General features: G+C 39.8%; 1 protein-coding gene across 1 annotated transcript; it reads right to left on the reverse strand.

Annotated features, from left to right (window-relative positions):
* Window positions 1–6,277, reverse strand: LOC122778891 (stem-loop binding protein). The gene is made up of 8 exons (XM_044041042.1): window positions 6,063–6,277; window positions 4,531–4,653; window positions 3,111–3,224; window positions 2,954–3,025; window positions 2,058–2,180; window positions 1,665–1,820; window positions 1,478–1,586; window positions 1–723 (listed from the first exon to the last, which is right to left on the reverse strand). The coding sequence occupies exons 1-8, from the start codon at window positions 6,119–6,121 to the stop codon at window positions 652–654; spliced, it is 828 nt and encodes a 275-aa protein (XP_043896977.1). The 5' UTR covers window positions 6,122–6,277; the 3' UTR covers window positions 1–651.
* Between the last annotated feature and the right edge of the window lie 6,250 nt (window positions 6,278–12,527).

Consider the following 12,527-nt stretch of genomic DNA (forward strand, 5'->3'; position numbering starts at 1 on the left):
TCAACTTTGGGTTTTTTTATTTTATGTCTTCACCATGAAGGAAACAACAATAAGAAACATACTAACATTGGCATAAAACACAACCTATGTAAAAACAAATACAGCCCAGACCTAATAATGCTTTTTTACAATTTAAAAATTGGACATGAAAGAAAAAGTCTTGTTATTATGAATCCCTAAAAGAAAAACATTTTTCCTTTGGTGTGCCATCTTTGAATTCCTCAGAGAGCTCTTTGAGTTGAGTCCATTTCGAATGCTTTCTTGTTTTCTTAGCACCAAGTCCAAGCAGTGCGTTTTGTGCAATTTGACCAGATCAGTGCTATAAGTGTCTTTTTGTGAAGAACCCTAAACCAGTGACATCGACTCAACATTGAATTGGGAGGTTGAGCTGTGATAGAATACTCCCTGAGAGCAGGTGAATAACCTGTGAAAGATCCCATGAGTTAACAAGCGCTGGTACAAATGAAAGATGAATACTTGTTGATGAATAAAAATGTTACAGGGTTGGACTAAGAACCAGGCAAGACACAGAAGATTCGGAGGCTTTTCAGATGTGGCATCGCCTTGTTTAGATCAAGAAGCTGGTAAAGGACAAACTAGAACACTTGAGATGAGTGTGTGAACATGTGTTTGAAGAAGACCAATGAAGAGCTACACTGAGTCCGGCTGCGCTGAGATTTCAGTCTTCTGAATTTTAACTGGAGTACCCATACAGTCTTCATCCTGTAAGAGAGGAAGCACAAGAAATACAAAGCCTCATTATTTTCCAGCTTTCAATAAAGATCCCAACTTCACCCAATCAAATGAAATGCTATGACGATGGCGGCATCTTGAATTGATACATGCTCACAGGGAAACTGATTTTAATTTAAAACCATGACATGATCTCTAACAATCAATCATCTCTGTACCTTAACCCCAGGAGTCAATTGAATTATCTGAAAACATAATCTGAGGCTGCACCAATTAATTGATCAAATTGAATTTATTCATCAACTACCAAATAAATTGCCAACTATTTCAATATTTACCCAGTGTTTAACAAATTCTGTGATTTCAGTTTCTAAAATTATAATTTTCTATTTAAATATAATATGTTTGTATTTATTGTCTAAAATATCTTCAATGAACTCAGATATTTAAAACAGAACAAGCCAAAGGAAAAATGGGTAAAAAAGCTGGTCGACTGTGTGGTTGATGCCCAAGTGTAAGACAAGTTTCACAATGAATGCTCGTGTGACGCATGTCTATGGGGAGTGAACTTTTTGGTAACAAAACTTTCACCGACATTTTTTGTGAGCTGTGCATGTCTCACAGCAAAATCCCCACAGCAGGTGAGCAGGGAGACAAACAGTGTGCCAATACAAATGCACATGTCAATATCAAATAATGCAATCCTGTATGTATTGTTCCTCTTGCAGTCATGTTTGATGTGCTATGACAGATCTGAATGAACAGGAAACGCTGTCAAACTCACCTCCAGTAAAATGCTGTGTGTGTTGAGAGAAGCTGAGGCACTGTGAGAGTCAGAGAGGGTTGGGAAGTCCAGCTCAATGTCCATTACATCATCGAGGCCCAGCTCTTCACTAAAGGAAAACATGGACAAGTGTGATCTTATGATCTTATGATCGGATGATCGGATGTACTTGTGTTAATCCTCTTACATGTTGTCAAGGACTTTATCTTTGCCATTGTCTGTTGGTGGGTCCCAGGCATGGAGCTTGACCTTCCACAGTTTGATCTGCTGATCCCACGAGCGACGACTGTATTTCTTAAACTTATTGGGAGTCTTTGGATGAACACCGGGCTGACGAAGGTGCCTGGAAAGACAATAGAAACTCGAGGGTTAACGTTTTAACATGTGAATGATAAAACACATTCATGGTCCCATTTATGTGATTACATTACATGTATAGAACATGCCTGGGTCAAAAACAGTTCCGTCTTCACTGCAACTGCACAATGGAACTATTTGCTGAATTGTATGACATTTTCATAGTAATATATGCATTTATGGTGGTTTTAGTTCTGCATATATTACACCAGCGGGAACTTACTTTGGAACTTCCTTGGTGTACCGATCGTAGGCCAGCGTATTTTTGCCATAGTTGATCTGTTTCTGTCGCCTTAGCAATACAGCCTCATCGGTCTCCATGTTGTCTCCCTCTTTGGAGTCGCAGCTGCAGCAGAGACAAATTCAGCCACCATTAACAGTCACAAAAAATAAAGGACAGAACTTTTACAAGATACTGGGACCTAAACGCGTGTAAACATCGCCAAACTCTGTTTTTTTATAATGGACAGGGGCAAAAAAAACGATATGCAAAACAAACAAACAAGTACACCCAGTAAGTACTCATTTTAATAGCAATAATAAGATAAAAATGACAATATTTACCAAACTGTTCGATACAATACACAGTGGCAAACAGTATTTCGCTACATTTCGTCACAAAACTTTGTACAGCCGCACAGATCCACTCAGGAGCATTGCTGCTCAGTGTCATGCTCTGCTCATGCTGCCTTCAGAGACAATCTGAACGTCGCTGAATTTCCTCGGAGCCAATAAGCGCTCCGCATGCAAATGCTGAGCGCTGTCTTTGTTTTAAGTCCACTGTGTGAGATCATTTTAGATTCAGCATAGACTACAATGAGAAATACCCTCTGGTACCTCTTTACCATCAGCCATATTCCTGGGCAGAGCAGTGATCACGGAGCGACCGCACAGAGAAGCGCTCCGTGCTGACTGTGACTGTTACATACAAGGACGTTGACAGCCTTGTCATGGTCACATTTGATTGTATTTGTAGTTGTAACCGTACCGTTACCGTGTCCCAAAAACCGTGATGCATACCAAACCATGAGAAAACTGTACCGTTGCATCCCTACTGATTAATACTTTTTTCTTTCAACAAATGGGTTTCAAATGGTGGGAAAGAACGGGAGAACATACCTCCCAGAAGAGCCAGAGGAAGTCTTTCTCTCCCTCTGGGAACCCTCTGCAGCCAGTATCCTCCTCCTGTAACTGAACAAAATCCACACACACACACACTCAGTAAAGACTTAATGACTTCTGGAAAAATCTACTGAAACAAAAGCATGTAAGTTACCGCTGCATGTCTTTCTGTACATCCCTCCTCATCTCATCGTCCTCCACCTGGCTACCCCAGTCAGTCCGCCTGCCACAACGAGACACTGGCCCTGAGCTCTCTGGAGTGGTGAAGCTGAGCAGGAAACACAAGGAACACATTAAGTAGTCAACGAATAAGAGATGATGTTATATTGCTGAAATCAATTTAACATAGTGTCCACTATGAGTCAACAGACTCATTTATCAATAGTCTGTCACTTTTTATCCAGAATTTAGAAGTCTGTTCAAACTTCAGGGAAAAAAGCTTGTCTCGAATAGTCAAGATCAGACCACATGTTCCTTGAATCCACTTTGCAATTATCAGAAAAATTAGATGAGGTTTTGTTATTTTGCTGAGAATATGGACGACAATGTATTTTAGGCTCTACGTGTATACAGTACAGAAAAGATGGACGTACTCTCTAGGTTTGATGGAGGAAGCCAACTAGGAAAGAAAATGAGTGTTCTTCTTTGATTAACTGGGTTTTGTTCAAAGAGTTAATGGTCTCAATCGTTAGTTTCAATAGTAACGTTCAATAGAGAGTCTGTCTGTTTGGTTGGTGTCCGGATCGATTTGATGTCATGACAACAAATGGTGATAATTTGATGTGTCAGAGTCTTTTAATTACTTTGAATAAAGAATGGGGTGCAATGAATTATTGCCGATTTCCTTTAGTGACTCATTTTCCAACTACTAAACATCAAAGCTTAATTTAAATCCTACGATATAAAAATGTGACATCATAGATGAAAGGAGCGCAATATGACCCGTCTATTAATTCAAGGAATGTCTGTTAATCATAAAACAGTACCAACGGTTCACTTGATAGGTGAGTTACTCATGGCGCCAGTGTGTGCAGAGTGGTAGAAATGTGACATGTATATCTCCAAAGGAGCCACTAGAGAGATTACGTAAGGCAATGTGCCATGCACGTGATGCTGAGTCAGTCGAAGTCTGAAACGTGGGTGGTGTCCTAGTAATGTCGGTTCTGTTCCTGTGTGCAGGTAAACAGACAAAGCACAGCAATATACGAGTGAAACCACTGTGCATCCAACAGAAGCCTAGTCGCAGGTGAGGTCTGAACTTCAAACTGAACAAGTCAAATCACAAAACTTGAGGATTGAAAACGGGAGTTCCGATTATTATGGGTGATCACTGTTGGTTGCCACTTGGTTCTGGTTCTGGTTCTACATTACATTACATGACATGACATGTCATTTAGCAGACACCTTTATCCAAAGCGACTTACAATAAGTTCTACACCATGGAGGGTAAATTAATGAACAAATGCACCTCCAGCTGACTCATTGGCTTAGCTGTAGACTCCACCCAAGTAAGATGGCTGGGCCGGAGTGTGTGTGGGAGGGGAGCATCCAAATACTTTCAAAAAATGTTTTACCTGGAATGTCTGCAATCGGAGTGTCTGTACTTTTCCTTCTCAGTTCCCTCTGCATCTCTGCTGGTCCGCAGGCTTCCATCAACCCCCCTCTTCCTGCAGTGGGACCACCGAGATGGGACAGTGCTGCAACAGGAAAAGGCAAGAGAGGGCTGGATTAGAGCAAACCAGTGCGTACAAGCACATCCCAAGAGAGCATTACAACTTAAGTCGCTTCAGCTAATAATTTAAGAACTGGTTTGCAAAGAGTATATGGATGTGGCTCAGGAGGTGAAGGCCTATTCAATCCCCGGCTCCTGGAGTCAACATGCCAAAACATCCTTCGGCAAGAAACTGGACTCCAAATTCCTGCTGAGAGTGCTGCATACACACAGTAGATATGCTGTTTTGTTTCAGCTGTTGTGCTTTATAAATAAAATTGAAAGCACAACTGTAGAGTGAGTCAGTTTGAGTGGTTAGCAGGCTGATACCAAGGCCTGCAACTAACACATATCACAATCTACTCATTTGTCCAGTTTAGACCAATTAATTAACTAATGTATGTAAATTGTTGATCAAAGTTTCCCAAACTGCAAAATGGCAACTTCCTTGTCATTTGTCCACAAACCAGGTGGTCCCTTCACTGTCAAAGAGGGGGAAAGATAACGTTCAGCCCCACTTCAGTTTTTGAATAAAAACAAAGATGGACAATCGTCCAAGAAATCGATAAAATAAGCTAAAATAAAGTTTAAAAAATTTACTAAGAAGGTTTGAATTTGATGACTAAAGTGCTGTTGCGGTTCGTGGACATAATCAAGACTGGACAAACTGCAGAGAACCCCGTAGTTCTTTACTGAATTACTTATCGAGTCAAAATAACTGCAATACTATAATACCATTGGCCTTTGAAATGTCAGGCTATTTTATGTGAGTTAGTGTTTTATTAACAAACTGCATTTCAATGCTTTTTTTATTCATGTACAGTTAACTTAGTCATTGATTACGTACAGACAGGGACTCCCGCCATCTGATCACAGTCTACTTCCGATTGTTCCGACCCCCGCGTACCAGTGCGTGTCTGGTCTGTGTTTCTTTGGGATGAAGACCATCTGGTGCATGTATGACCTGATCACCAGCGTTGTAACCACTTGTAACCTGAATAATAATTACAGCCAGTGAACGTTGCTTTATAGCTGTGGCCTATGTTGTTCTACAAACTATCGACTATCTGCGCACATTAAACTACAATACAACGCGTCCTGCCCGACAACGTACCGCTTGTCACAGTTTATTGCCTCCTCTGAACAAAAAACGATCCTTGTTTCGCCCATTATCATACAAAACAGAGCCTGGTATCTGCTACATGGCTACGAGCTAACCCAGTGTGAGCTTAGGAAGCTAAACGCGCCATTTATCGCGATAGAGTGAAGAAGCAGTGAACAGTCTCTTAAACCCAAAAAAGATCTGTATTAAGCCAAGCGACAGTGCGGAACCAAACAAAGCCACTGCCCAGTGGAGGGACAGAGAGTTTGTCGCGGCTATACATTCAAACGTACCATTCGTCTTGTCGGCTGCTCTGAGCACCACGGCGTCTCTCTTCGGCCCACGCAGACATCCTCTAAAATATATAGAAATATAGAGAAAAGTAAGTGTTTCTTAGTACTAGAGTAAGAAGCCTTTTTTGACCCTGTCTAAAATGTTCCTCCGCTCACAAACACCCGCCAACACTGAAAAGCCCCGTATGCCCAGAACTATCCAGTGGGTCATGTGACCGGAAAAGGCGGATACACATGCAAATTGAATAGAGTCGAGCCGTCGAGGCGGGTTATTTTTTCCCACCTTTTTAAACAGGCTCCTGCCCGATGAATGAACAATAAGACCCACACTTATTGTGCCTCTTTCAGTTTCTTTACCCAATCGCTGTGTATGCCTGAATCCAACCAACCAACCAAGGGACTGCTAATGGTGTGACCTGCGCACTGGTAGGAATCAAAGAGGTTAAAGGCGGGCAAAATTCTCTTTCAAATTCAAGAGGGCTCATAGGGTGGAACTTAAAAGTTCCCCTGCTTTCAGAATCACCCCCACCCCCTTTCATGCAGTCTACTATTGTAAAAACCAGCTGATCACTGTAGTGTACAAAATTAACTACAACCTGCTTTTCAGTATTTTTTTTATTTTTATTTTGTAAAATTAGAAATTATTTAATTTCCATGTGACTTCTGTCCAGTGCTGTTAAAGGACCAGTCAAGGTGTTTACATGTATGTTTTAGATTTAGACAATAATTTGATTATCTTAACACGTTAGTCCGACCAAAAATTGTGCTAACATACCTGGATAATGCGATTCATAGTCTGATTACTCCTGCATGTATATGTATATGTCTTTGACCTGAAAGTAGGAGTAGTTTAAACTACAGTACTGTCGCTGGAAATCATATGGCAGCAGCGTCTTTCTTCGGACAATGCAGCAACAATAAGAGCTATGCTCAAGCTAATTTGTATCACGATTAACGTGTACAGCAGGTACGAAACAAACAGAACCACAGCATGATCCATCTCACCGTCCATCTGGCCATTGGCTGTTTGTCTTTCCTGATGTAAAGGTCAACAGAAAAACTAATTCAATACCCACTGGCTTATAGAGCAAAAGAGCACCACCTATGGAGGCAATGTCAGACATACACGGCCAATAAATAGATTATCTCCTCCACATGTATACTCAGACTGCAAGTTGTCTGACTGTCTGTCAGACTACGACTTTAGCCCATACTGAGTGTATAATATTTAGGTAGGTTTATTGGCAGAAAAACATAGTGTGTTGTGTATAGTCACTTTGAAATATGATAAATAAAAAATGTGCACTATTAAATGGCAATATAAGTTGTATTGCCATTTAATAGTGCACATTTTTAACCCACCTTGTGTTTTGTGACATATTCTTGATTTCAGATTATACTGCTCAGTCATAAAATCACTTGTTGTACTAGATGTGTTGTAGAAGTAGACTAATTTTCCCATAGACTTCCATTCAAATTATTATTTTTTTTTTAAGGTTATTTTTGCAACCAACTGAGTCACCCCCTGGTGACTATTCAATGTATTACTACTTCGGGGTTGGCCTCATCACGCAAACTGAGAGACTGTCCACTTTTCATATATAATCTATAATGTGACCTCTTAGACGTAGGGTAGACGTTATTCAGACAAAACAGGTTGAAGCTGTTGCTTAAATATTATATTATATATAATATTCCAAGTATAATATGTCTGTATGTTCTAAGACACGCAACAACAAACTTTCCACTATCCGTCTGTTGTCATAGTGGAACAAAGAAGAAGAAGTAAAATCTTATTAATTATAAAAGGATGCAAGCAACTGTGAGAAAGAACATTGGATATCATTTTGTAATTCAGTGGGAAGGGAAACAAGTATCGATCAAATTTGGAAAATGATGAAAAGAATGAATGGGATTAAGGTAGAATATGGATATCCAGTTTTAATTGAAGGTGAAACAACAGCAATTACGTATGAAGAAAAAGCAGAAATGCACAGATCAGACAATATTTCTGAAGAGAGGAAGCAGGAAGCAGGCAAAATACAATAGCAGAAATAAAGAGGTTTTACAATATGAAGAAAAGAAATAATTTATTAAAAAGGCATTCACAATGACAGAGTTAAACAGATCTCTTAGAAAAAAAACAAGATGTCAGCACCAGGCAAAGATCATATTTGTTATTTAATGATTAGCCTTTTTCCCTGACCCTCTTTTTATGCCCAATCTAAATAGAATCTATCTCTGCAACTACAAGCTATATGTGAATTATCTTGGTATCAAAATAAAGATAACACTTGAGATTCCACCAGAAGTGTAAGTCTCACTGTAGATGCCGATGTGACCCGCCATAAATGAAGGATTTTTTTCCCTTGCCCAAAGAAATATTACGTTTTAAAATAAATATCACCTTTAAAAAAATGTGCAGGAGCTTAAATACTCATGGAAGTGATGCTGCTGAAGTGAAGCAGAGTAACATTACACAGGTTTTTAGTAAAGAGATGCCTAAGCTCTAGTTTTGCACTAGTTCTAGTTTTCGCAGATTTCTATGGGTACCAAATTGTTAAACCCATTTAATTTTATTTACATGTCACTTTTGATCTAATAAAAATTTGTTTTGAATTGAAAAAAATAAAAAAAATACTCAAAAATCAATATATTTGTGGCTCTGTGCTCTGGAGCGTCAAAGACAACTCTGAGTCTCAGCATGTTCAGGGCCATAGCTCTGGCTGACATTGGCCAATCTGGGTGATTGACAGCTTGTTTTAATGCACGTAACTCCCTCCCTTGCCGTGTCAGAAGAACGCAAGTGCGTATGACGTAATTTAACGGACATTCACCCTTCTTTAATCACAACGAGCCATGGATGTATATAAGAACTGGATAAAGCACCGCCCCTTTGGCTCTGTTCATTCCTATGGAGTTGCTCACCCAGCGCATATGCCAAAAAGTTTCTGACTTCCGTGTTTATTTCCAGGTTGCGTGGCCCATAGAGCATGCGCAGTAGTGTTACTCCCATCATGCCTTTCGGCTATGTGTCCATGTTCTCGACTTGCTCGGCGCGTCCATAAACAGCAAAAGGCATGATGGGAGTATGCTACTGACGTGCGCAAGTGGATTTCATGAATACCGATAGCATGTTTGCTCCGGAATTGTAAATCAATGTCAAAACCAACGATAGTGAATACAGTAAACTGAAAAGTATAATGACGTAATTACAGGTTAAAATGATCAATTTAATGGTTCATTTAATTGACCGTGGCTATTAGTTTATATCTGTTGTTACAGGAATTATGTTGTTTTCTTGGACGCTTTTTGCTTGATTTTCCACTCACTGATATACTGTATGCTAATAACTGTCACAGAACTCAGGGATTTTATATATTATTGTCCAAGAATATAATGACAACATTAAGTACTTTTATGATGATTAAAAAAATCTATTCCATTGAATATTAACCATGAATATGATTTTTGGTCTTGTTGCTATGCTTTTTATTTTGGTTTAAAGTTTGAAGTTCAAATTTCTAACTGTTTTTGTAGGTGGTTTAAATAAAGCTAACTTATTGTTATAATTACAATTTATGGTAAATATAATAATCATAGGTCACACGATGGTGTAGTGGTTAGCACTCTCGCCTTGCAGCGAGAAGACCTGGGTTCGAGCCCCGGTTGGAACAAGGGCCTTTCTGCATGGAGTTTGCATGTTCTCCCCGTGTGTGCGTGGGTTCTCTCCGGGTTCTCTGGCTTCCTCCCACAGTCCAAAAACATGCAATGTGGGGATTAGGTGAATTGGACACTCTAAATTGACCATAGGAGTGAGTGTGAGAGTGAATGGTTGTTTGTCTCTATCTGTGTGTGGCCCTGCGATGGACTGGCGAACTGTCCAGGGTGTACCCCGCCTATCGCCCGATGTAGCTGAGATTGGCACCCCCCGCGACCCTCTGGTGGAGGATAAAGCGGTAGATGATGACTGACTGACTGTACGCATTCAATTTGTCCATTGTAAGTTTCTTACATGGATTGTAAAAATGTACCACTCTTATGTTTCCTGTTCTTGTCCATACTTCAATTGCTATATATTCCAACTCCCTTCCTTTACCTAATATGCTATATTGTATTCCTTGTTTTACAAATATTGCGCATCCCCCTCCACTGCCTCTGTTTCTACGGATACCCTCATAACCTCTGATTACAAATTCTAATTGAGGTTTTATCCATGTCTCTTGTATGCATATAATATCTGGCTTATCTGAATACTTGTCAATGAATCGTTTAAATTTCTGTTCATTAGCAATTAAACTCCTGGCATTCCATTGTATGACAATCGGTTGTTGTTCTGTCCCCTAAGTTTCCCTTTCTATTTCCAATTTCTGCTCCCTTCATGATTATTTTTACTTTCTCCGTTTTGTGCTTGGCTTGATCAGTGCAATTAATGACACAGGCAATGAATAATATAATATAATATAATATAATAATATAATATAAATACCGCTTTATCCTCCACCAGAGGGTCGCGGGGGGTGCCAATCTCAGCTACATCGGGCGATAGGCGGGGTACACCCTGGACAGTTCGCCAGTCCATCGCAGGGCCACACACAGATAGAGACAAACAACCATTCACTCTCACACTCACTCCTATGGTCAATTTAGAGTGTCCAATTTACCTCATCCCCACATTGCATGTTTTTGGACTGTGGGAGGAAGCCAGAGAACCCGGAGAGAACCCACGCACACACGGGGAGAACATGCAAACTCCATGCAGAAAGGCCCTTGTTCCAACCGGGAACCCGGGTCTTCTCGCTGCAAGGCGAGAGTATTAACCACTACACCACCGTATGACCCCTGAATGCGTACATTGAGGGGAAAATTATATGTTGTGAAGATTTTAATACGCATAGTACACTGTGGGGTAGTAAAAATGATGATAATGGTAAAGTGATTGAAGAGATAATGGATGGGAAAAACCTGGTATGTCTAAATGATGGAAGAAGCACAAGAATTAATATCAGATCAGGCACATAGTCAGCTTACACTGGTGTCAGACTCTAGCAGGTGTGTGTTCATGGGAAGTGATCAGAGAAACAACAATAGGAAGCGATCATTACCCCATAGAGACGAAAATAGGGATTGACTGTGACAAAGGAGATATGGACAAGAGTCAGAGATGGTCTTTTAAAAAAGCAGACTGGCAAAAATGTAAATATATTACTAAAAAAGAAATGCAAGCAATACCGAAGTGTGGATGAGTTAAATGAGTATGTGTGTAAAACTATTGTAGAGGAAGCAAATCATACAATTAAAAAGAAGGAAGGAAAGAATAAAATGAGAATTGTACCTTGGTGGTCAGAGGAATGTGATAAAGTTATTAAAGATAGAAATAAGTCTTTCAAAAAGTTGAAAAACAAGCCATAACTTTCAAAATCTTATTGATTATAAAAGGATGCAAGCAACTGAGAGAAGAACCATAAAAAATGCAAAGAAAGAAGATTGGAGATTATTTTGTAACTCAATTGGAAGGGAAACAAGAATCGATCAGATCTGGGAAATGATAAAGAGAATGAATGGGTTTATGAAACCCTAAAGTTTCAGAACAAACAGTTCAGTCACTGCTGATAAAATAGTGTTGTATTGTTTTCCTGGGCTCTGTGAAGCGGATCTTAATTCTAGGGGTGTGGTTTTGGTCTGAAACAGCGCGGCTGACGAGAGCGTCAGTGAGGAGATATTTTGATCAGCTCGTTTGCAGCGATTAGGAGGTTTTTAATCATGAAAACAAGTTAATATATGTAAGTAGACCTCCATAACTAACATATATGTGTGATACAAGCATTCTGTGTCACCTTTAAAACAACCCCGACATCAGCACTCCAAGTAGAAATGGGGGAAATGCCACTAGAATTAAGAAGGATACAGAACTCAATGAACTACTGGACAGGGTCATAATCAAAATCATCCAACACAAGACGCATTAAAACCATGTTGGGAAAAGGAGAATGGGAACAAAAAAGCTTTGGCTGGACAATAAATCAGACGGCATCAGAGCTTACAGGAGTAGACCAATACAGCATTAGCCCAACAGTACCACTGTCGACAATAGCACCATGGATTCTTCCAGATGCCACCATAGCTCTTACATGGTTAGAGAAGGAAAACAAAGATATGCAGAGCCAGAACCCACAGTTAATACAAGATTATATAGACAGTTATCATGGATACATCCAAGTATACACAGATGCATCAAAAAACCTATCCCGAAAAAGACTCAAGTTCACCACTCATAAGCTTACAATCCAGCCATTCTGAAAGCAGACAAAACCTCATTATAGAAATACAACAAACATTATACAGAATTCAGATGATAGGACTCACAGTAATATGTTTATGGATACCAGCACACGTTAAAGGGAACAACATAGCAGACAAGGTGGCAAAAGCAGCAACAGGACATAATAATATAGATTTAGCAAT

Source organism: Solea senegalensis, linkage group LG12 (genome assembly GCF_019176455.1).
Source record: "Solea senegalensis isolate Sse05_10M linkage group LG12, IFAPA_SoseM_1, whole genome shotgun sequence".
Lineage (NCBI taxonomy): Eukaryota > Metazoa > Chordata > Actinopteri > Pleuronectiformes > Soleidae > Solea > Solea senegalensis.